The sequence below is a fragment of the Papio anubis genome, chromosome 9, assembly GCF_008728515.1.
Source record: "Papio anubis isolate 15944 chromosome 9, Panubis1.0, whole genome shotgun sequence".
Classification (NCBI taxonomy): domain Eukaryota; kingdom Metazoa; phylum Chordata; class Mammalia; order Primates; family Cercopithecidae; genus Papio; species Papio anubis.
Genome location: NC_044984.1, coordinates 106,369,187 through 106,394,790, shown reverse-complemented (window position 1 = coordinate 106,394,790; position 25,604 = coordinate 106,369,187). Strand labels below are relative to the sequence as shown.

At 41.0% G+C, this 25,604-nt stretch overlaps 1 protein-coding gene across 4 annotated transcripts in view; it reads left to right on the top strand.

The window, feature by feature from the left end:
• Window positions 1-25,604, top strand: part of NAA25 (N(alpha)-acetyltransferase 25, NatB auxiliary subunit) — an 85,437-nt gene that overhangs the window by 39,660 nt on the left and 20,173 nt on the right. For all 4 annotated transcript variants that reach the window (XM_031650776.1, XM_009181753.2, XM_021922958.2 and 1 more), the window contains 7 exons: window positions 1,560-1,672; window positions 9,129-9,336; window positions 10,152-10,241; window positions 15,814-15,994; window positions 16,728-16,827; window positions 21,942-22,093; window positions 22,602-22,727. In XM_031650776.1, coding sequence (XP_031506636.1) covers window positions 1,560-1,672; window positions 9,129-9,336; window positions 10,152-10,241; window positions 15,814-15,994; window positions 16,728-16,827; window positions 21,942-22,093; window positions 22,602-22,727 — 970 coding nt within the window. The remainder of the gene's footprint in view (window positions 1-1,559; window positions 1,673-9,128; window positions 9,337-10,151; window positions 10,242-15,813; window positions 15,995-16,727; window positions 16,828-21,941; window positions 22,094-22,601; window positions 22,728-25,604) is intronic.

Sequence of the window (25,604 nt, the reverse complement as noted above, 5' to 3'; positions counted from 1 at the left end):
AAATCAATTTCAAAGTAAAATTGCCAGTTTTGGAAAAGGTTCATGAAGTGGATGAAAGGTTTCTTGAAAGTCTGCTCGAAGCACTCAAAAAACTATTGACAAAAGAATATTTGGTGGAATTAGCAACTTGTAACTGAAGAGAAAATTTACTTGGATAATGACAAGATAGCGGAAAAGAATGACGTGGATAGTAAAGCATTGAGAGAATCCTTCAGGAAATTTGATGAAGCCTTTAGATCTTTTTATAAAATGATTCTTTATGATCTTATTGCTCAATAAGTAAAGGATGTCGTCATCGTACTAGTTCACAATTTTGCTGGAAAAATTACCACGTCCCTAAAGGAAAGCAGTAATTCTTTGCTTATACTATGAGTTTGCTTACGGGTTTTTATTTTATAATTATTTTTTTTGAGACAGTGTCTCCCTTTGTTGCCCAGGTCCCAGGTTGGAGTGTAGTGGTGCGGTCTCCACTCACTGCAACCTCTGCCTCCTGGGTTCAAGTGATTCTCCTGCCTCAGCCTCCCAAGTAGCTGGAACTACAGGCAAGCGCCATCACATCTGGCTAATTTTTGTATTTTCAGTAGGGATGGGGTTTTGCCATGTTGCCCAGGCTGGTCTCAAACTCCTGGGCTCAAGTGATCTCCCCACCTTGGCCTCCCAAAGTGCTGGGATTACAGGCGTGAGCAACTGCACCTGGCCTAGCTTACAGTTTTTTTTTTTTTTTTGAGATGGAGTCTGTCTCTGTTGCCCAGGCTGGGGTGCAGTGGTGCAGTCTCGGCTCACTGCAACTTCCGCCTCCCGGGTTCAAGCAATTCTCCTGCCTCAGCCTCCCAAGTAGCTGGGATTACAGGTGCGTACCACCACACCCAGCTAATTTTATATTTTTTAGTCGAGATGAGTTTCTCCATGTTGGCCAGGCTGGTCTCGATGATCTGCCCTCAGGTGATCCTGACCTCAGGTGATTTGCCCACCTTGGCCTCCCAAAGTGCTGGGATTACAGGCATGAGCCACTGCACCCAGCCTATTTTATAATCTTTATTTTAATTTAAATTTTGAATGGAGTCTTGCTCTGTTGCCCAGGCTGGAATACAGTGGCATGATCTTGGCTCACTGCAATCTCCACCTTCTGGGTTCAAGTGATCCTTTGCCTTATCCTCTTGAGCAGCTGGGATTACAAGCATGCACTATCACACCTGGCCAATTTTTGTACTTTTAGTAGAGATGGGGTTTCACTATGTTGCCAGGCTGGTCTTGAACTCCTGACTTCAAGGGATTGCCCGCCTTGGTCTTCCAAAGTGTGGGATTACAGGTGTGAGCCACTGCATCCAGCCCATTTTTTTATTGTTTAAAGACTAGTCAGGTGCAGTGGTGAAAAGGGGGAAACCGTAGGACAGTGAGTTCAGTCTGTAACTGAACAAGCAGTTGAGATAACCCACTATCTTGGGACCAGCCTCAAGCAAAATTTTGTTTTAATTGAGTGTTTTCAAATTAGATTCTCACTTAAATAGAAAATGCTTCTGTTCATGAGTAATAAAGTGATTTTGTTTCCCGTTGCCCAGGTGATCCAGAAGAATTAATGTTCCAATATTTTAAAAAGTTTGGCGATAAACCTTGTTGTTTTACAGACCTTAAGGTGTTTGTTGACCTCTTACCTGCTACACAGTGTACAAAAGTAAGTACTATACAGTTTAGAAGTTTGTTGGGTGCCTCTATTTGTTGAAACACAGAGTTTAAATGTTTGGGTTTCTTTTCTAAAATGTGTGGAGCTGATAATCATGAGATACAATGATAACTGCCCTGTCAAGCTAAGTACTCTATGTGTTACAACATTGAAGGCATAATTTCTGGTTAAGTCACAATGGGAGTAAAGCCCTAACAGATGGTGGATTCTCCTTTTTTTGACTGTTTTATTTTGAGATAATTAAGGATTTACATGTAGTTAGAAGAAATAACACATCTCATATATCTTTTATCTGTTTTGTCCCAATGGCAACATCTTGCACAATTATAGTATAATATAATTAGGAAATTGACATTCCTCTCTTCTGTTGAACTTATTCAGTTTTTGCCAGTTTTGCATGCACTGATTTTTATGTGTTTGGGTGTTATGTGTGGATTTAGTGCAGTATGTGGTACGTATGGGTGTGTGTGACTACTACCATAGTCAAGATACAGAACAGTCCCACCACCACCAGAATCCCACATGCTACCGTTTAATAACAATAGCCACCCCCCCCCCATCTCTATCTCTGGGCAGCTACTATGTTTTCTGTCTTTATACTTTTGTCATTTTATGAATATGAAGTACAGCCAGGTACGGTGGCATGTGCCTGTAGTCCCCAGCTATTTGGGAGACTGAGGCAGCAGGATTGCTTGAGCATAGGAGTTTGAGGCTGCAGTGAGCTGTAATCATGCCACTGCACTCCATCCTGAGCGACAGAGTGAGACTCTGTCTCTTAAAAAAAGAAAAAAAGAGGCTGGGTGCAGTGGCTTATGCCTGTAATCCCAGCACTTTGGGAGGCTGAGGTGTGTGGATCACCTGAGGTCAGGAGTTCGAGACCAGCCTGGCCAATAATGGTGAAACCTTCTCTCTACTAAAAATACAAAAAATTAGCCGGGTGTGGTGATGAGCACCTGTAGACCCAGCTACTTGGGAGGCTGAGGCAGGAGAATTGCTTGAACCCAGAAGGCGGAGGTTGCAGTGATCTGAGATCACAGCAACCACATGGTTGACTCTCCAGGAATTTATGCTGAGTGAAATAAGCCAATCTCAGAAGTTACTTATGATTCCGTTTATTTAATTTTTTTTTTTTTTTTTTTGAGACAGGGTCTCACTCTGTGGCCCAGGCTCATTGCAACCTCCGCCTCCTGGGTTCCAGGGATTCTCATGCCTCAGCCTCCTGAGTAGCTGGGACTACAGGCACATGCCACCATGCCCGGCTAATTTTTGTATTTTTAGTTAGAGACAGGGTTTTGCCATGTTTGCCAGGCTGGTCTCAAACTCCCGACCTCAAGTGGTCCACCCGCCTCAGCCTTTCAAATTGCTGATAGTACAGGTGTGAGCCAGTGTGCCTGGATTTTTTTTTTTTTTAACTTTTGAGAATTGGGCAACACTTTATTCTATAAAATAGAACAAGTGTTCCCTACTGTTGAGTTTGCAGAGTTCTTTATATATCCTAGATACAAGTTCTTTGTCGGATATGTGGTTTCAAATGTATTCATCATCTTCATGAAATTCTGCAGTACAAAGTTTGCATTTTGAAGTCTAGTGGGCTCTCCTTTTAATGTCTTCTTTGTTTCTTTGTTTCTTTCTTTTTTTTTTCTTGAGACGGATTCTTGCTCTCACTCTGTCGCCCAGGGTGGAGTGTTGTGGCACGATCTCTGCTTACTGCAACCTCTGCCTCCTGGTTCAAGGGATTCTCCTGCCTCAGCCTTCCGCTGGGATTACTGGTGTGCTACCATGCCTGGATGATTTTTGTATTTTTGGTAGAGATGGGGTTTCACCATGTTGGCCTGGCTGGGAAGATTGGAAGTCTTTCTGTGATAGGGCTGCCACCATCCGTTCTCCCAGAAAACTTTCTGTTGTCCCCATGTGGAATGGATGAAGTGCACTGGAAGCACAGTAGATATACTTAGAGTATTTTTTTAGTGACCACATTTTTAGTCCATGAAGGTTCAATACTTTGGCAGACCTGGGGTTACACATTTGGGGCAGATAGAGCAGTGTATTCCCCAACTGATAAGTAACCAGTGGTCTCGGGTTCTGAAATGACTGTTGCCATTCACATTGGTTTAGTAAAGCTCTGTTTGAGTTGCTGTGGTTATAGGGCTCAGGCCAAGCCTGGAAGTTTCTGGATAAATTGTAACACATTCGGAAAGGAAAGTTATGGGTTATAGGAGGATTTAAAAGCATATAAGAGGGAAAAATGGTTGAGTGGAGGAGAGGTTTGGTCTGTCAAGGACAGAGTGATACTGCCGTTCACTTATTTGAAAAGCTGTATTTAGAAGAGGGAGGAGAACAGGGACCAGCAAGAAGTTCTACAGGGAGCTCAGAATTTGACTCACTGAGAAAAAGATCTTTCTTAGTAGTGAGCATTCTCTCGAATACTGTGTGGGAGCTTCATGTTACTGGAGGGATTGAAGTGGAATGTAGATAAACCATGTGGGAGGGATTCATTCAGTAAGTGTCAAGCATATTGTGTGCTAAGCCCTAAGATAAGGAATAACTGATCTTGTCTTACAGTGCTTATTGTCTTGCTAGTTGAAGCATCAAATGGTGGGGCTGCATTAGAGGAACACTTGCTGCTTTTAGCTGAGATTCATAAAGGTTTGCTACCATGAATCTAGTACCAGTAACCTTTTCTGTACAGCTCTACTTCATTGGTATGTTTGAGAATCTTAGGTCATCTCATGTGATCCCACATAGTAAGAATCATCTATTCAGATGACCCTTACTAGAATGCTAGCAGTGATAAGCTCTAGTCACTATTCTGTGAGAATAAGGATTTAAAGCTGTTACATTGAGTTTATAGTCCTAGTCTATGTAAATTTTACTTGAGAGAGGTAATTTTGCTGCCACTTTTTGACTGTAGAATGACTTCAGTAGGTAAATATCCTGTCACTCAGCAAGTATGTTTGTCAGAGGATTACAAACTGTCCAAGTCAAGCTGAGAATTGTTGTCCTAATGAATTATGAACCAAATCTTTTTAAAGTCTGACTAGCCCCTAAGAGTGAGCCAGTGAGTTCAGTTATCCTGAAGTGGCTTACCCTGGGTATGTTGTAATCTTTGTTTCCTTTGCTTTAGGGTTTTAGCTAAACAATAAAATGATTCTAGTTTTTTTTTTTTTTTTTGAGACGGAGTCTCGCTCTGTTGCCCAGGATGGAGTACAGTGGCATGATCTTGGCTCACTGCAACCTCCACCTCCTGGGCTCAAGTGATTCTCCTGCCTCAGCCTCCCCAGTAGCTGAAATTATAGGTGTCCGTCACCATGCCTGGCTAATTTTTTTTTTTTTTTTTTTTTTTTTGAGACGGAGTCTGGCTCTGTCGCCCAGGCTGGAGTGCAGTGGCCGGATCTCAGCTCACTGCAAGCTCCGCCTCCTGGGTTCACGCCATTCTCCCGCCTCAGCCTCCCGAGTAGCTGGGACCACAGGCGCCCGCCACCTCGCCGGCTAATTTTTTGTATTTTTTAGTAGAGACGGGGTTTCACCATGTTAGCCAGCATGGTCTTGATCTCCTGACTTCGTGATCCGCCCATCTCGGCCTCCCAAAGTGCTGGGATTACAGGCTTGAGCCACCGCGCCCGGCTAATTTTTTTTTTTTTTTGAGACAGTTTAGTTCTTGTCGCCCAGGCTGGAGTACAATGGCGCAATCTTAACTCACTGTAACCTCCGCCTCCTGAGTTCCAGTGATTCTCCTGCCTCAGCCTCCCGAGTAACTGTGATTACAGGCGCCCGCCATCATGTCCAGCTAATTTTTTTTGTATTTTTAGTAGAGATGGAGTTTCATCATGTTGGCCAGGCTGGTCTTGAACTCCTGGCCTCAAGTGATTTGCCCGCCTTGGCCTCCCAAAGTGCTGGGATTACAGACCTGAGCCACTGCACCCAGCCTAATTTTTGTGTTTTTAGTAGTGATGGGGTTTCACCATGTTGGCCAGACTGGTCTCGAACTCTTGACCTCAAGTGATCCACCCACCTTGGCCTCCCAAAGTGTTGGGATTACAGGCCCGAGCCACCGCGCCCGACTGCTTCTAGTTTTTATTTTTTATTTTATTTTATTTTTTGAGACGAGTTTCACTCTTGTTGCCCAGGCTAGGGTGCAATGGTGCCATCTCGGCTCACTGCAAGCTCTGCCTCCCAGGTTCAAGCAGTTCTCCTGCCTAAGCTGCCCGAGTAGCTGGTTTTACAGGCATGCACCACCATGCCTGGCTAATTTTGTATTTTTAGTAGAGACGGGCTTTCTCCATGTTGGTGAGGCTGGTCTCGAACGCCCAACCTCAAGTGATCCACCCGCCTCAGCCTCCCAATGCTGGGATTACAGGCGTGAGCCACTGTGCCTGGCCTCAGCGATTCTAGTTTTAAAGGAAATATTTTACACAGCAGTAAAACTGTACAGACTAAAGAATGAGCAGATTGTTTTGTAACAAAACCTTGTCAGGAAGATTTTTCTTTAGCATCCACTAAAGAAGGCCGCAATAAACCTAACTAATACATAAAATGGCTTGCAAGGTTAGAAGAACTGGCAGTAGAAACTATGCAAGCATTTAATCAAAAACATGAAAATAATGGCTAGGCATGGTGGCTCATGTCTGCAATCCCAGCACTTTGGGAGGCTGAGACAGGCGACTTGAGTTCAGGAGTTTGAGACCAGCCTGGCCAACATGGCAAAGCCCCATGGCTACTAAAAATACAAAAATTAGCCGGGTGTGGTGGTGCATGCCTGTAGTCCCAGCTACTCTGATGGCTGAAGCAAGATAATCGCTTGAACCCGGGAGGTGGAGGTTGCAGTGAGCCGGGATTGCACCACTGTACTCCAGCCTGGGCAACAGAGTGAGACTCTGTCTCAAAAACAACAACAAAAACATGAAAATCAGTGCTACAGTTTGTTAAAAGTATGGAATATATATATCTGATCATAATGATTAAAATTAATAGAATTATAGGTAAATTGAAGCAAATTCATTACAGATGTAAAACTGCAGGATGAGTGGGATTTTGTTTTAATTTTTTTTTTTTTCATTTGTATCAAAAAATTACATGTATTGGAGCTAGGTGCAGTGGCACGCACCTATCATCACAGCTACTCAGGAGGCTGAAGCAGGAGGATTGCTTGAGCCCAGGAATTCGAGTCCAGCCTGGACAACATAGTGAGACCCCTTCCCAAAAAAGGAAAAAGAAATACATGTGCTGTATACAATTGAAAAAGTCAGATAGTATCACAAGGCTTTTGTTGAGAGGCAGTAGTCACTCTTTTTGTTCCAGCTCAACAGATGCAAATCACTTTCAACTAAATTCTTTTGTTATTTTCCTCCATATTTTGAGATTATTTTCATATTTCCTCCATATCTCTATATTATTTCAATTTATTTTTATAGTTATAGTCTTAAACTATTGGTGCCCTTCTGTGGAAAGTGATTAGTTGTTTATAACAAATCAATTGCCCCCTTATATACTTAGGATAAAACATAAGATTCTGTTCTCTCTACCCTTCTCTTCACCAATGTAAGAAATGCTTTCCATTCCAAAATGCCTGTTTGCTACTATCTGTTTAGGAACTTACATATTTGTCTGATAGCATTCTGGGATATGGTTGGGAGTACGGGGTGGGAGCCTGAAATTATCACTGAATAAGCAAATTTCACTTTATTCCCCTGTTTTCAGCTATGACTGCTGTCTGACTCTTTCTCTGGTTCAGCGCATTACGGCTATAAAACCCAGGCTATTCTACTCACACTTAGAAATTCCGTCTGTGGACTTTGGGAGGGGCCTAACTTCTTAGAAATTTATATATTCTATTTTAGTCCCATCAGCACTTTAGCCTTTAGGGACACCTGGTGCCCTTAGTCTCTGAGTCTTCCAAGATTCTGTGACTAGAGTGCGCTTCCTGCTTATTGGGGTCTGCCTCATTGCGTACTGTTAGATTTCGGTGTTCTTGGCAACATAAGTTATTTCTTACCAACTGTTCTTGTATCTTTTGAATCTTGATGATTTTTATTTGCTGTCGTCTCTCATTTCTTCACATATTCTTTTTTTCTTCTCTTTTTTGAGACAGGGTCTCACTGTGTCACCCAGGCTGGAGTGTAATGGTGGGACGATGGCTCACTGCAGGTTCAAACTCCTGGGCTCAAGCCATCCTCCTGCCTCAGCCTCTTGAGTAGCTGGAACTACAGGCGTGCACCACTATGCCTGGCTGTGTTTTTTTATTTTATATTTTTAGTAGAGATGAGATCTCACTATGTGCCCAGGCTGATCTTGAACTCTTGAGCTCAAGTGATTCTCCCATCTCTGCCTCGCAAAGTGCTGGGCTTATAGGTGTGAGCCACAGCTCCCGGCCTCTTCACACATTCTTGATCTTTGTGGGTTTATTCTTTTTTTTTTTTTTTAATATGGAGTTTCACTCTTGTTGCCCAGGCTGGAGTGCAGTGGCGCAATCTTGGCTCACTGCAACCACCGCCTCCTGGGTTCAAGCGATTCTCCTTCCTGCCTCAGCATCCTGAGTAGCGGGGATTACAGGTGTGCGCCACCTTGCCTGGATAATTGTTTTGTGTATTTTTAGTAGAGATGGGGTTTCACCATGTTGGCCCAGCTGGTCTTGAACTCCTGGCCTGAAGGGATCTGCCCGCCTTCTCCTTCTAAAGTGCTGTGATTACAGACCTGAGCCACTGCACCCAACCTCTTCTTTTTATTCCCTACTGGCATCTTAATAGGATTTTAGAATTGAGAGGAAATAAGCATGTGTTTAATAAATAAATGACTAGAACTGGTATGTGGGTTTTATTTTGTAATTTTAATCCAAATTTAAAGGATGAAAAACATTTTAAGGCAAGATGTAACCATTGGGAGAAAACTGGATGAATGGTATATGGGATCTCTGTTATTTCTCATAGCTGAGCATGAATCTATAATTATAATAAGTTCAATTAAGAAAAATGTAGGGTCACTGACATGAGGTAAACAGTGTCTTTCCATGTATAACCTTTCCTTTCAGAATTTATCAGCATAATTACAGATTAAAATTAAAAAAATTTTTTGGTAATCTGCTCTTTTCTATAGTCTTCCTAATGTTTTCATTGCTGTAATATATATTATGTTAATACGCTATAAGTTGTGGAACATTTTCAGAATTATAAAAATCTTTCACTGCCTGTAGTACATGGTATTGACGAATACTTTTGGCCAGTAATGAATGAGTGTGCCAGTTTCATTGGAGCTTCACCAGTGTTGTGTGCTGTCACAAATTTTTTTCATTTTAGCTATTTTGGTAGATAGAAAATGGTGTATAAAAGGAATTTTAGTTTTTGGGTTTTTTTCTTGATGTCTTTTTCTAGACCATTTCAATTTCTGTTAATTATGGCCTACTGAAGACTAGTTGTGTTTTGAGACCTTTGCTCCTTTTTTCCCCACTTTGCAGTTTATTAATCAGTTACTTGGAGTTGTTCCTTTGTCGACACCAACAGAGGATAAGCTGGCACTGCCTGCTGACATCAGAGCTCTGCAGCAACATTTGTGTGTGGTGCAGCTGACGAGGTTACTTGGCTTGTACCACACCATGGATAAAAATCAGAAATTGAGTGTGGTCAGAGAATTGATGTTAAGGTACCAGCATGGACTGGAATTTGGTGAGCAACCATTCAAAATGTGCAGTAGTTCCCTGATCTACGCTAAGACTTAGAAGTCAGTCTTTTAATCACCTGTAGCACCCTGTTTTAATGAGTTTTGTAAGGAGACTATTTTGTCTGGGAAGACCATCTAAGTAATATGATGTAAAGCCTTTCTTAAGCCTGGAGTTTTAAATAATTTGGATTGGCTTTCAGTTGTCTATGTTCTTGATCTGATGAGCTACCTTTTTATTAGATTGGGGCTCATATAGATGGCATAGTTTATAATTATCACATTTTCTGCTTGTAGGCCTAAGTATTCTTAACATACAGACTGTAAGTGAACAAAAGGAATATTGTAAATTGTAAGATAAATATTTAGTTTAGAAATAGATGATCTTCAGATAGGTGTGGCTTTTGTTAGATATATGTGATAGACACATAATTGTCTGACTATAAGATGTCAGTATTTATCTGTAATCTAAAGAATTAGATTAAGTCAGGAGCATATTGTGAATTTAGTTTTACATGGCACTTGGCTTATGTTCTTTTCTTCACTTCGACCTCCTTCAAATCTTCCTTTTCTCCCTTTGGGACCATCATAGATACCACCTCTGCTCTGGAACCCTACCTTCTGTTCCAGCTGAGTGTGGTTTCACCTTCTTTTGAACCCTTTGATTCATGGTTCATATTTTTCTCCTGATACTTATCTTGTTCTTAATTTTCTTTTACTTTTCCTCTATTCCCTCCTGTCACTTTCCTGCTTTTAAAAACTCCTATGGGGTCAGTAATAGTTGAACAAACATTAAAATAGATATGATTTTTTTCCCCCATAGGGAAAACCTGTTTGAAAACAGAATTGCAATTTTCTGACTATTACTGTCTCCTTGCTGTCCATGTGCTTATTGATGTATGGAGGGAAACAGGTAAGTAGCAGTGATTTCAGTTCAACTTTACTTTTTGCTTTTATTGATTATAAGTCCTGCATTCTTTTGTTAGACTAATTATACAATCCACAAATTTTATTTATGCTTTTTAGGTTCTACTTTTCTTGATATTTCTAGGGTGCTTCCAGAAAAACCTGTTTTGGCCAGGTGCGATGGCTCCTGCCTGTAATCCTAGCACTTTGGGAGGCTGAGGCGGGTGGATCACCTCAGATCAGGTGTTCAAGACTAGCCTGGCCAACATGAGAATTGCTTGAGCTTGGGAGGCGGAGGTTGCAGTGAGCCGAGACCGTGCCACTGCACTCCAGCCTGGGCAACAGAGCAAGATACCGTCTCACAACAACAACAACAGCAACAACAACAAAAACTGTCTCCAATTTATCCCCTTGTAACCAGGATAATGTTAAATGAATGGATATCTGTTCTGTTTTTAAGTGTTTGTGAATAATAAGTAGTGACTATAAAAAAAATACTATGACAAAGCTACAAAAATTAAAATACAATGAAACTGACTGAGAAATACATGCACAGGCCTATGGAACAGAATATCTTTTATTCATTTCAAAAAATTTTATATACAGGAAAATGCATTCTTTCTGGAATATAGTCTGTCTCATTTAGGATAAAAATATAAGACGTGGTAAAGGAAGCATCGTGAGTGATTGGGGAAGAAAAGGATGATTCAGCAAATGGTATTGGGTTGCCTTTTCTTTAGGTCCCACACCCTGACATATTCTCTTATTAGCAGTTTTGGAGAAAAAATAACTTTAGGTGCTTATTGCATATTATTCATGAGAATTAAACTATAGAAGAAACAAAGGGCTGAAGAGGCAATGGTAAGCAAGATCAACACAACCTCTGCCCTCATGGATCATTTCACAGAGCTCTCAGTTTTGCTTGTTGTTGAGATGGAGTTTTGCTCTTGTTGCCCAGGCTGGAGTGCAGTGGCGTGATCTCAGCTCACTGCAACCTCCGCCTCCTGGGTTCAAGTGATTCTCGTGCCTTAGCCTCAGAGTAGCTGGGATTACAGGCATCTGCCACCACGCCCGGCTAGTTATTGTTTTGTTTGTTTGGTTGTTTTTTTTTTTGAGACAGAGTCTCGCTCTGTCACCCAGGCTGGAGTGCCGTGGTGCCATCTCAGCTCACTGCAAGCTCTGCCTCCTGGGGTCATGCCATTCTCTTGCCTCAGCCTCCCAAGTAGCTGCGACTACAGGTGCCCGCCACCACGCCCGGCTAATTTTTTGTATTTTTAGTAGAGAGGGGGTTTCACCATGTTAGCCAGGATGGTCTTGATCTCCTGACCTCGTGATCCGCCCACGTCGGCCTCCCAAAGTGCTGGGATTACAGGCGTGAGCCACCGCGCCCGGCCAGGTTTTGTATTTTAAATAGAGACGAGGTTTTGCCATGTTGGCCAGGCTGGTCTCAAACTCCTGACCTCAGGTGATCCGCCCACCTCAGCCTCCCAGAGTGCTGGGATTCAGGCGTGAGCCACCGCACCTGGCCTTATCATGCCATTCTTAAAATCCTTCAGACCTCAGGAAGCTGAGGCTTGAGCCCAGTAGTTCAAGGCTGTAGTGAGCTATGATCACACCATTACACTCCAGCCTGGGTGACAGAGCAGGACCCTGTCTCTAAAAAATTTAAAAAGAAAAAAAATCCTTCAGAGGTACACTGTTTTCCTGAAGATAAACGTCAAGTGTTTTAGGATATTTTATAATGCTATTTATAATCTGGCCTGTGTCCACATCTCCAGATTCTTAGGTATTTGTGGTCTTGAAAATGCTCTAAAATTTTTTTGCAACCATCACTTAACATCATGTTGCCTGTCTTTGAAATAACTTTCTTACCTCCCTCATCTAACTTTTACTCAAATGGTGCCTTTAACAAAGCCTGTCTTGATTTTAACTCCTTCACCACTGGGGATTTTATGCTCCTCTGAACTTCTGTAGAACATTGTATGTAACCATATGGTAGTGTGTTTTTTTTTTTCAGTTTGTTTTGAGATGGAGTCTTGCTCTGTTGCCCAGGCTGGAATGTAATGGCACGATGTTGGCTCACCGCAGCATCGTCCTCCCGGGTTCAAGCGATTCTCCTGTCTCAGCCGCCCAAGTAGCTGTGATTATAGCACGTGCCACTATGCCTGGGTAATTTTTGTTTTTGTTTTTTGTTTTTGAGACAAAATCTCGCTCTGTTACCAGGCTGGAGTGCAGTGGCGCAATCTTGACTCACTGCAACCTCTCCCCTCCTGGGTTCAGGTGATTCTCCTGCCTCAGCCTCCCGAGTAGCTGGGACTACAGGCGCCCGCCGCCACACCTGGCTAATTTTTTGTATTTTTAGCAGAGACGGAGTTTCACCATGTTGGCCAGGATGGCCTCCATCTCTTGACCTCGTGATCCACCCACCTTGGCCTCCCAAAGTGCTGGAATTACAGGCGTGAGCCACTGCGCCCAGCCTGATTTTTGTATTTTTAGTAGAGTTGGGGTTTCACCGTGTTACTCAGACTGGTCTCAAACTCCTAACTCTGGTGATCTGTCCGCCTCGGCCTCCTAAAATGCTGGGATTACAGGTGTGAGCCACCGAGCCCAGCCCATGTTACTTGTTACACTGTATTGTACCAAGGATGACAGTGAAATCCTTGTCGTCAGGTAACTTGTTATTTGGGCCCCTAGATTCATGAGGCTGCATAGGGCAGCAAAAGTCATTTTTACATGAAAACATTAATGAACTGCTCACGTAATTTGATCCCCACACAGATAGCCTTTCTTACTTATGCCTAGCATCTGTTCTCACCAATAGTGACTATGGCTTTGCTAGTCTCATATATTAATATTTTGAGCAAGATACGTGGCCATATGATAATAGTAACAACTGACAGTTGATTAGCAGGCATGTGAAAGTACTTTACACAAATTAAACAATTTTATTTTAGTTTAGTTTATTTTTTTGAGATCGAGTCTCGCTCTGTCGCCTGGGCTGGAGTGCAATGATGCAATCTTGGGTCACTGCAACCTCCGCCTCCCAGGTTCAAGCGATTCTCCTGCCTCAGCCTCCTGACTAGCTGGGATGACAGGCGCGCACCACCACACCTGGCTAATTATTGCATTTTTAGTAGAAACAGGGTTTCACTATGTTGGACAGGTTGGTCTTGGACTCCTGATGTCGTGATCCGTCTGCCTCGGCCTCCCAAAGTGCTGGGATTACATGCATGAGCCACTGCGCCCGGCCAATTTAAACATTTTAATAATATAGTTACTATCACGGTTTTATAGATGAGAGAAGTGGAGGGCAGAGAGAAAAAAGGTAAAGTGTCCAAAATCCTGCAGTGCAGACAAATACATGGGAATCATTTGCAAAATGAAATTGTAGATCTTGTAAAGATGCAGGGCTTCTTAAAGTCAGTGAAAGGGATGATGAAGTATTCCAGTCACAGTCATAATCATTGTTCAAGGTGCACCTGGCAGAACTTAGAAATCAATAGAAAGTTGATGAGGGCATTTAAAGAGATTCATTTGAATTCAAAAGGATTGAGTGCTTCAGGAAGTTGATGTTCTCGAATATTTTTTTCTGAAAGGCTTTTTTTTTTGAGACAGAGTTTCACACTGTAATCCAGGCTGGAGTGCAGTGGCACCGTAGTAGCGCTCTGTAGCCTCAACCTCCTGGGCTCAAGGGATCCTCCCACTTCAGCCTCCTGGGTAACTGGGAGTATAGGCACATGCCACCATGCCTGACTAGTTTTTGTATTATTTATTTATTTAGTTAATTTTAAATGTTTTTAAAATTATTTTTTATGTATTATTAAATTTCATTTTTATTTTGAGATGGAGTCTTACTCTGTCACCCAGGCTGGAGTGCTGTGGTGTGATCTCGGCTCACTGCAACCTGTGTCTCCTGGGTTCCATCAGTTCTCCTGCCTCAGCCTCCTGAGTAGTTGGAATTATCCACCACGCCTGGCTAATTTTTGTATTTTTAGTAGAGAAGAGGTTTTACCATGTTGGCCAGGCTGGTCTCGAATTCCTGACCTGAGGTGATCTGCTTCCCTGGCCTCCCAGAGTCCTGGGATTACAGGTGTGAGCCACTGCGCCCAGCCAGTTTTTGTATTTTTTGTAGAGATGGGGTTTTGCCATGTTTCCCAGGCTGGTTTGAAACTCCTGGGCTCAAGCCATCTCCCTGCCTTGTCCTCCCAAACTGCTGGGATTACAGACATGAGCTACTGTGCCCGGCCTATCTTTCTTTTCTTTTGGAAAACAGCATATAGAATATTACCTTAAAATCTTACTGTATGGTGCTTTCATTTTTGCTGCTGTTACTGACTGTAAAAGTAGCTTGTTCAAATTTTGGAAAGCAGTTTACTTAAAATCTCACGTTTTTGGACCTCAAAAGCACTCTATCACTTTTGCATTTTTTTCTTTTTTTTCTTTTCTATTCTTGAGACAAAGTTGCACTCTGCTGCCAAGGTTGGAGTGCAGCGGCATGATCACAGCTCATTGCAGCCTCAACCTCCTAGGGTGAAGCAGTCCTCCCAACCTCAGCCTCCTGAGTAGCTGGAACCATAGGCAGTGTGCACCACCACATCTGGCTAATTTTTTCAAAAATGTTTTTAGTAGAGACGAGGTCTAGCTAGGTTGTTCAGGCTGGTCTCAAACTTGTGGGCTCAAGTGATCCTCCCCCCTCAGCTTCCCAAAGTGCTGGGAATATAGGCATGAGCCACCATGTCCAGCTAACATTTTTTTTGTGTTTTTCTTCTCTCTCTCTTTGTGCATATTTTAAGAGTTGAGATCAACTAACTTGAATTTTCTCTCTCTGTGTGTGTTTTACTGAACATTCTTGCACAAACATTTTCCTTTGTAATTAAAAAGTCTTCATTACTGTCAAGTAGTTATATGATGTTTCCATGTGTGGAAGTTACCATAATTTACCTAATCAGTCTCCCATCATTATATCACTAGATAGTACGATAACTATTTTTATATATAAAGCTTTATCTGTATTTCATAGTATTTTCTTTAGATGGATCCTAAAGAATAAGTTACTTAATCTTGAAGCCTACAGATACATGTACCTTTTGAAATTTCATAGACCAAAAAAAAAAAATTTTTAGTTTGATTATTAATGAGTAAATATTTTCAAACCTCCTATTTGCCATTCTGTTAGTAGAGTTACATATGGAAGAAAAATGATGTCTATAGAGAACATCTGTCTGGAGTTTCATAAAGGAAATCCTGCAGGGGCAAGATGCTGAGCTCCAGTTTTCCTTCAAAGTCCATGTCTTCCCAGAATCTGAGATTCTGTAACTTCCCCCCATAAGACCTGGCCACTTAAAATCTCCATCATTTTTGCTGCGGGCATGTTTAAGAATAGACTTAACTATTAAGGGACTCTCTATTTAGGCGAAATTCTCTATTTTGGTTATAGATGTATATCTAAAATTTGTTCTCTGTCATTTGACTTCATTTATAGAGTGGGGGTGATGATGTCAATAAGGTTTTGTTTTTTGTTTTTGGGAAGCTTTCATTTGCTGTCAAGATCAGTGGATAATATTGTATTTTGGTTCTAGGTGATGAGACTGCTGTGTGGCAGGCCCTGACTTTGCTGGAAGAGGGATTAACCCATAGCCCTTCCAATGCTCAGTTCAAATTGCTGCTTGTTCGAATCTACTGTATGCTGGGTGCATTTGAACCAGTGGTGGATCTTTACTCCAGCCTTGATGCTAAGCATATCCAGCATGATACCATTGGGTTGGTAGTATATACTCTGAATAATGAGCAGCCAGCTACACCAATGTGGGGTATACAGGACTCTAAGTTAGATTTTAAAGTTGATCCTGACATTAAGCCTTTTGATTAAATAATAATCTGTTATGATTCATTGCAAAGCAGAAAGATTTTTATATCTCCCAGCATTTTGTAGTAATTTGAAAATTTGCACAATTTAGAAATGTAAGAGAGTTTTCCTCAGAGATAGCAAACATATATATATACACACACACACATACGCTTTGAACCCTTATTCTTAGCACACATTATTTTGAAGTGTTCATTTCCGCTTTGCAGTTGAAGTTGACACTTGTACTTTATTGACCTCAACAAAGTTTGAATTTGTATTTTGGATTTGTATTTAGACTACTCTTTATTATTATGCTATTATCACTTAATGGCATTTTCTCTGTTGTCTATGGTGCTGTTTTAGGAAGACAGCATTATGTTCTCTTAGACCTTTTATGTGCCATTAATCATCAGAGTGTAAGAAAGCCTAGTATAGAACTTTACGTCTCCCACAAAACTGAGTTAACTTTTTGCTTTTTTAAAAATTTTAACTTGTGAATTAGATCATTTCTGTGGGTGTATGTTTTAGTGTTTTCTTATGCCTAACTATTTTTTTGCCAAGTAATTGAAGCGTAATATTTGTTACTTGAGGTAGGTAAGTAAGTATAACATGTCTTTTTTTTTTCCTTCTTTCCTTCTGATCTAGTTATCTTTTGACCCGATATGCTGAATCTCTAGGTCAGTATGCTGCTGCGTCCCAATCCTGTAACTTCGCACTCAGGTTTTTTCACTCCAACCAGAAAGATGTAAGTGAAAAACTATTTTTTAACGTGATCTTGCCTGCTGACTGCACACTGTTGAGGAGTGCGTCACCTCATGTCACAAGTACACGTGTTAAGGTGCACTATGCTGAACTAGCAAGTGCCCTTAGACCACAGCTTACTGTCCAAGGCTGGTAGGGAGAGGTAGAGAGTTATTTGTGTTTGTTAGAATGGGTGTATTTGATAGATTCTTTGGAAAGTTGCATTTAAAACTGGTATTTAGTGAATGGGAAGTGTTATTCATCTTAGACCTGTCTTTTGATCTCTAAGAGACTTTTCCAAGGGTAAAAGAAACAGCCCATAAGCATTCATAGCCTGGGATGCCATTTAACATTCTGCAGTAGCAGCTGCTCTCCGTTACTTTTATTTAACTCTGAAATGTATGTCCATTGTGCTGTTTGCCAACAGTGAATGTACTTGTATTTTCTTAGAAAATTAAAAGGCATTCCAAGAAACTTAGGTGAATAATATGTTTTTTAAAGTAGAAATAAATAAAATAGAGCTTCTCTGTGCCATAATGAAAGGATGGGATTTGCACCATATTTTTCACTGCAAGCAGACTTGGGCTCTACTTGTTGGTTAAGCAGAAGTTTTTGTAGGAAAACCATATGGTCTGTACTCAGTTGACCAATTGTGAAAAACTGCCCAACAATGAATGTGGAGAAAATGAATGTCTCCAGGGTGGTCACTGCCTACTTGGTTTTCACAGACTTCTAAGCCTCATCGCTTGAAGTTGGCTGTGCCAGCTATCTGCCCATAGCCTTCCATTCTCATGGTCTACCAGCAATTAAGGAACTAGCAAGGAAGCTAGTTTCTGGGGTTCTTCTTGGCAAACACTCATGAGGATTTTTTTTAAACCCTTTCGTTTTAGTATAACAGGTTGACTAATCTATCTTCCATCTAATTCTTTAAGGGTATGTTGTATTAAATAGAAGCATTTCTGAACATGGGATATAGGTTTGTTCTCAGTTTATGATAATTACGTTCTGACAAGTTTCAGGGAATGGCCTAGAGGGCTGGAGTAGCAAAAGGACAGCTCGGAGCAGATGGAAAGCAGCCTCTTGTGCTTAGATAATGAGCTGTGTACCATCAGTTGGTTCTTAGTCCTGTATCCCCTCCCCAAAGTGGTCCCCCTACCCCCTCCCAGTGATTGGTATCTCCGTTCAGACCTCATTTTGTGGCACGCCTCTGATCAGGGAGAGAAGAAAATGAGTATTAGTATCTGAGCATGTTGCTCGGAAGGTGTGCTGGCCTGGCTTAGTGGTCAGAAGGTCATCTCTAGGATGTTGGGTTTCTAAAATCTAGCATGGATGAACTATAAACCTATGAATTTTCATTGTGTGTTCAAGTATCTGTACTTGACCTCCTGTTTTCAAGAAGTTTCATTAAAAAAAAAAAAAGGATTGGTTTCCTCATCTCATTTATGCCCTCATTTCTGTATTTATAAGATAGATTAAAGAAACATTTGATTTACTGAAGATTCCTTTTCAAAGGTTTGTTTCTCAAATAGCTTTGAGGTAGTGGGAGCAAATAAGGGATTCATTCCAGCCCGGTGGCTTTTCCTCTAGCTTTCAATCATCCAGCATTCTAGAAGAACTGTATTACTCATGAAGATGTGGTCAATAAAGACACATTACTTTATATACATCAGACTTAGGCTTTAATTTTTTTTTCCCACAAATATTGTGTCTGAAGAGTTTTTTTGAAAGAAAACTCTAAAAATAAAATTACAGAAGTATTATAATATAGGCAAAGGAGACCCCTGGGAGCAATTTGAGGGGATGTGTCATCCTCAGTGTTTTTTTTTTGTATCTTTGTTTGATGTTTTGCTGATGGTTGTGTGTGGCAAAAGTGACTAATTCATCTGAATGTATGTGATATTGAACCTGATAAAATGATAGCATTTTATTGATCAGAGACTAAGACACTTCAAATATATTTTGATTACTGCTAAGAAGATGGAGCTTATTTAATCTGCTGAAAGGAGAAAATCTTGAGGAGTCCTAGAGGCAAAAGAAAAATATGGTACAGGCTGGGCACAGTGGCTCACACCTGTAATCCAAGCACTGGGAGGCTGAGGCAGGTGGATCACCTGAGGTCAGGAGTTCAAGACCAGCCTGGCCAACGTGGTGAAACCCCGTCTCTACTAAAAATACAAAAATTAGCTGGGCATAGTGGCAGGTGCCTGTAATCCCAGCTACTCGGCAGGCTGAGGCAGGAGAATTGCTTGATCTGGGAGGTGGAGGTTGCAGTGAGCTGATATTGTACCATTATACTCCAGCCTGGGTGACCAGAGAGAGACTCTGCCCCCCGACCAAAAAAGAAAAACACAGTACAGCTAGGAACATGTAGCTTGACCTTAATGTTGAGTGCCAGATAGAGACTGTGATGTGAGCTGTTTCCTAAAGAAATCTAAGGCTAAGAAAGATTATGATTGTAGTGTCTTACTGTGTGTGTTCAACCTTGTGCTTAGAGTATTAGAAATATCTCTCTTCAAATCCAGAGTTCTGTACTCTGCGTCTTCTGTTCTTGGTAGTTTTTGGGATCCCCGGATGCTTTTTCCTTGGGTGACTGATGCATTTCAATTCCCACCTAGCTCTTTGACGGAACACTTTTACTTAAATGGAAAATCTAGTGTTCTGCTTAGTAACATTTTGTGCTATGGGATTGAAAGTTGTATTTGGAAGGTCTGCACAGGGATTTTCTTTCTAGAAAGGTTATTTTCTGTTGTCATCTTACTTTGGAATAGATTTTTAAAAAAATATGAGAATGAGCACTAGATTTTCATATCTTCAAAAGTCACTTATGTGTTTTTACTTCTTTAAAATTTCACTTTAAAATCTCTATTTTACACAAAAATTAGCTGGGTGTGTTGGCAAGTGCCTGTAATTCCAGCTACTTGGGAGGCTGAGTCAGGAGACTTGCTTGAATCTGGGAGGTGGAGGTCACAGTGAGCTGAGATCATGCCACTGCACTCCAGCTGTCACTCTTGGGTGACAGAGTGAGACTCTGTCTCAAAAAAAAAAAAAGTAAAGAAAATCAAATCTCTATTTTAAGTATTCACAAAGATCATTATTCAGGGGTTTTATGTCCATATATTTCACTAATTTTTACAGTGACCAGGGTTCATTTCAGGAATCCATTCGGGATCTAAATAGCCTCATTGGTGCGTAAATTAGTAGAAATAGGTACGGACAACATACTTTGATATTCAAAAGTCTTTAAAGTGCCTGTGGCTTTCAGTTTTGCCTGCAGTTCCAGTGCGGGGTTGTTTCTTCACATAGTACTACTTCCATAGCCTTGGTCCTACTGGTTGCATCCCAGGCCCTTGTCTAGCTCTGCAGTGGTACTTTACTGCAGTGTTACAGAAGGACTATCTAAAAAAGATAAGCCAGAGAACTGTGACTACCTTCTTAGTTTGTTAAAGACTATACTCTCTTCGTTACCCCTTATTTTTCTCTTTGAAAAGCCATTGCCTTTTTTTTTTTTTTTTTTTAAATAAAGTGGTGTTCCACAGACCACTTAGAAATTAAAACTGCCTCTACGCTTGGTAAGGCTGGGTTGCCTCCTTAAATCATAACATACTTTGGAACTGTAATTATAACTTTGATTGGAATTACTAAAGTCATATTTTCTTTTTGATTAATTGCTGAATCATGTGTTCCTAACCAGCTGTTTTTTTTTCCCTGCCCCAGCTGTAATTTCCTATTACAAGAGCTGATAGTAAACCTTGCTGTGTTTTCTAAGCCAAGGGGCCATAGGATAGGCACATGTGTTTAGAGTATCCTGGCCTCCTCTTGATAGGGTGTATCACTGTCCTTTAATCAAGCTAGAAGGTATACTCGAGCTTTTTCAGGTAGTCCTTCTTGAAACCTGCAGGATCACAAGTAATCTTTTTAATTTTCTTGTGTCCGTCCGTCTTTAATTTCTCCAGATACTGCAGGCAAACAGCTCGCCGAGGTGTCCCATGGGGGTTTAAAAGCCGCATCGAATGCAGTTGAATTAGCGCCCGTGGCGCAATCCCGCGGCCTGAAATGAACCCTGCAAGGCTGTATATCAGAGGGTATGTTGTTGACTATTGGCCTATTTTCCTACTGGGCAAATTATTCAGACGTAATGGAGATGGGGGCAGAGCTGATTAACTGAGGCTGTGTAAAAAGACTGTTTTTTCTAGAAAGGATCTTTTTTTGGGGCAGACATCAGCTTTGAGCATAATAGTTTCCTTGGTCTAAAGGGGTAATCTCCTATCTTCTGATCCTGATGGCATAGACCCACACCCATGAAATGTTCTTCCCTGAGATTTTCTTCTATTGTGCCAGAATTTCTGCTTAGAATTCTTTATCTTGCCTCTGTTCTGTAATGTTTAATCTCTGTATATGTATTAATCTACAATTAAAGCACATGTGGTGAATGTTCCCTTCACATACTTGTTTAAGGAAATTTCCAGCAGAGGTCTTATGTAATGTAGATGGACAAGAAACTTGGTTCTTGAAGTCTTTGTCCTCAGAATACATTATGACATGAATTTTTATAGGTCTTTTGTTTGGTGTCTTCTATCCTGACGTAATGCTTATATGCCCTGTGTTTCTATTACAGTATTCAGAAATAAGCAAAACCAAGGAGTAGCCTGTCTTTTTCTGAAGGAGAGTGGTTTTTATTTGGGCTGGGGGGGCAGGTGGTTCTATTATTCTGGTGCTTTTGGAACCTTTGTATGAAACACAGTTTATCTTAGATGCAGAAAAACATGGGGTAACATCCCTTCCAGAATGGCACTAACCAAATTTTTGACTGATGCGACAAAACAAAACCTCAGTTCCTATTGAATTGAAAGACATGATTGCCAAGAGAAGGCTTATGTGATGATGGCAGAAGCTGGTTATTACAATTAGTAATATTAGTAAAGGAGACATTTGTCTAAAGTATAAGAAGGAAGAAAAACAACATTTTAAAAAGCTAATACTCTACTTGGTGACCAAGACCTTTAAAGATTAGATTTAAAACTTAATTTTAGTTTGAGTGTTTTGTTTTGACTGGCAAGGTTTGCTTACATTGCCTGACTTGTGAACTATTTATACCAAGGTGATATCTTTCCTTCTCAGACCTCAGAATATATTATTCAAGCTTACAAATATGGTGCATTTGAGAAGATCCCAGAGTTTATCGCTTTTAGGAACAGGCTGAATAATTCTCTTCATTTTGCACAAGTCCGTACTGAACGGATGCTGTTAGACCTTCTACTTGAAGCAAATATGTAAGTATTGCATGAGAGCTCTAAAGGAGCTAAGGGATTAGATCAGTTAAGAGCCGTTAATGGGCTCATGGGTGTTATTAGCAGGCTTAAGGTAAAATATGGGGAAAAAAAGGGAGACAGACAGTGGGGAAACAGAACTTGATACATGTCATGGGAAATGATAGAATACTGCCAGCAACATCTTGGGACCATTACAGAAGCCATTTAGGTCATGGTCATCAACACCTGGTCCCTATTGTGCTTACAAAGGTTCCTCCTTCCCTACAAATCAAGAGATTTCAGGAATTAATGCTGATCCCCTTTGTTTTGTGTGGGCTTCCAGAAGCCTTTTTCTTGCCATGTAGCAAGCCAGTTTGATCTGTGCTTGGTTCTATTTCACCCTATATGAGCCCTTCCTTCCTCTTTCCCTTCCTGTCTAGTAAAACAGGAAGTCCTGATTAATAATATTTTCTGGCTATTTTACTATTAAAATAATACATGAATTTTTTTTTTTTTTTTTTAATCACAGATCAACCAGTTTAGCAGAAAGTATAAAGTCAATGAACCTTAGGCCAGAAGAAGATGACATTCCATGGGAAGATTTACGAGACAACAGAGACTTAAATGTTTTTTTCAGCTGGGATCCAAAAGACAGGTAACTGGAATTTAACACCAAGCAATTTTTAAAGTTTTTTTCTTTCTTTCTTTTTTTTTTTTTTAAAAGAGACAGGGCTTTTAAAGAGACCAAAATCATAGCTCACTGCAGCTTTGAACTCCTGGGTGAAGCAATTTATTTTTAAAGAATTAAGATGGGCCAGGCGTGGTGGCTCAGGCCGTTAATCCACAGCACTTTGGGAGGCTGAGGCGGGTGGATCACTTGAGGTCTGGAGTTCAAGACCAGCCTGGCCAACGTGGTGAAACCCTGTCTCTACTAAAAATACAAAAATTAGTTGGACATGGTGGCATGTGCCTGTAATCCCAGCTATTCAGGAGGCTGAGGCAGGAGAATTGCTTGAACCCAGGGAGCGGAGGTTGCAGTGAGCCAAGGTCGCACCATTGCACTCCAGCCTGGGCAACGAGCAAAACTCCATCTCAAAAAAAAAAAAAAAGAATTAGGATGAATCTAAAGTTAAAAAAAACAAACTCCACTTTACACAAATATAAAATAATGTGTTTGTTGTAGTGATCAGAAAATATAGGTAAGCCAAATGAAGAAAGTGTAGCTCACCCCTATGCTGGGATTGCCGGTTAATCTAAAAGTTAGATCAACTTCACAGCATATATGAGAATTCCAGACGGATTAAAGACTATATGCCAAATTTTAGATTCCTTAGAAATTGTAGAAGAAAATATAGAAAATATTTTTAAATAGGCGAGGAAAGCCTTTCTTAGCATTATACCAAATCTGGAAACATAAAGAATTTAACTTCTGTAAATAGAAATAATAAATTTGTTAAGTTCTAAAGGTTTGTAGTAAATTTCTTCATATAAATATCCTTCATATGTAGAGAGAACTCTTAATAGTCAAGAAGAAAATAAGAAATTGGGCAAAGGGCTTAACAAGAAGTTCAAAGAAACACATGTTACAGCAATAAAGATTTTGTTTCTAGCAAAAAAAGATGGATACTTGTGGTCAGCAAGACTGTGTGGAAAATACTTATTATGCATTTACACAGGGATAAATTTTATACAGTCTTCCTATAGGGGATTGTAGTGATCTCTACCAAGATTTAAAACGCCACACACCATTTAATTTGGCAGATCTGCTTGTAGGAAAATAGAACCTAAGGAAATAAATGCAGAAACATGCTAAGATGTGTATATGAGGTAGTTCTGAACATTCTGTGATTTGTGGGTTGCCAAGGCCACATTCAGTGATTTAGAATTTTTGAGTCCCAGAAGGACTCACAGGGCTGAGCATATAGTTGCACTCAACGGCTAAGGCTTATTATAATGAAAGGACACATGACAGAATCTGGAAGGGAAAAAGGAACAGGCAGAGTCTGGAGAATTCAGACTTCCAGTGTTTTCTCCCTCCTCTGAGGGGAAACACTGAGTATGCTCCTTTCTCTAGCAGGGAAAAATGCAGCAACACAGGTGGAATGTTCCTGCCCAGGGAAACCCAGTAGAGACTTGGTGCTTAAGGTTTCGTTGTTATGTAGGTACACTCTGTCTATCCTGAGTGGAAAGAAAGCAGGTATTCACCATAAACAACATGGTTTATATAAACAGTCTAGGCACAGCGAGCCACTCTTATTTTAGGGAACAGTTGGAGTGCAGAGTTCCCAGACATCAGCCAAGGGCCAACCTTGCAAGTAGGCCCTTCTAATGATAATAGCTACAGGCCTGCTATGTTAACTCTTTTCTGCACACACTGTCATAAAAAGATGAAGTTTGCAAAATAGTGTAAATACTCTAACCAGTTTGTTTAAAATTAAGTTGTATACATACTATTTTTAATTACTTGTTTTTTTAGATAGAGCCTGTTGCGTACTGTAATCAATTTGTTTAAAATTATTAAGTTGTATAAGTATTATTTTTAGTTGCTTTTTATTTTTGAGACCTAGTCTCTCTCTGTTGCCCAGGCTAGAGTGCAGTGGCGTGATCTCGGCTCACTGCAACCCCCACCTCCTGGGTTCAAGCGATTCTCCTGCCTCAGCCTCCCAGGTAGCTGGGATTACCGGTCCCCACCACCATGCCTGGCTAATTTTTGTATTTTTAGTAGAGACGGGGTTTTGCCATGTTGACCAGGCTGTTCTCAAACTCCTCACCTCAGGCAGTCCCCCGATCTGGGCCTCCCAAAGTGCTGGAATTAAAGGTGTAAGCTATCTCACCCAGCCCCAATTTTTTTTTTTTTTTTGGGGGGGACAGAGTCTTACTCTGTCATCCAGACTGGACTGCGGTGGCGCAATCTCAGCTCACTGCAGCCTCCACCTCCTGGGCTCAAGCAATTCTCCTGCCTTAGCTTCAGCTGGGACTACAGGCGTGTGCCACCACAGCCGCCTAATTTTTTTTGTATTTTTAATAGAGATGGGGTTTTACCCTGTTAGCCAGGATGATCTCGATCTCCTGACCTCATGATCTGCCTGCCTCAGCCTCCCAAAGTGGTGGGATTACAGGTATTAGCCACTGCGCCCGGCCACAGCCCCTATTTTTAGTTAGATTTTTATACATCCGCATTACAAAAGTCTAAAAAGATCTATACCAAACTTGATAATACTGTGGGTATTGGTTATCAGGGCAGCTTTTCTACCTTTTACATTTTTCTGTCATTTGAATTTTTTATATCATGTATTATTATTTTTATTAGAGACAGGATCTTACCCAGGCTGGAGTACAGTGGCGTGACCATATCTCACTGCAGCCTTGAACTCCTGGGCTCAAGCAATCCTCCAATCTCAGCCTCCCTAGTATCTGGGACTATAGGTGTGTGCCACCACGTCCAGCTAATTTTTTGTATTTTTTTTGTAGAGACTGGGTCTTGCTATGTTTACCAGGCTGTTCTCCAACTCCTGGCCTCAAGCGATCCCTT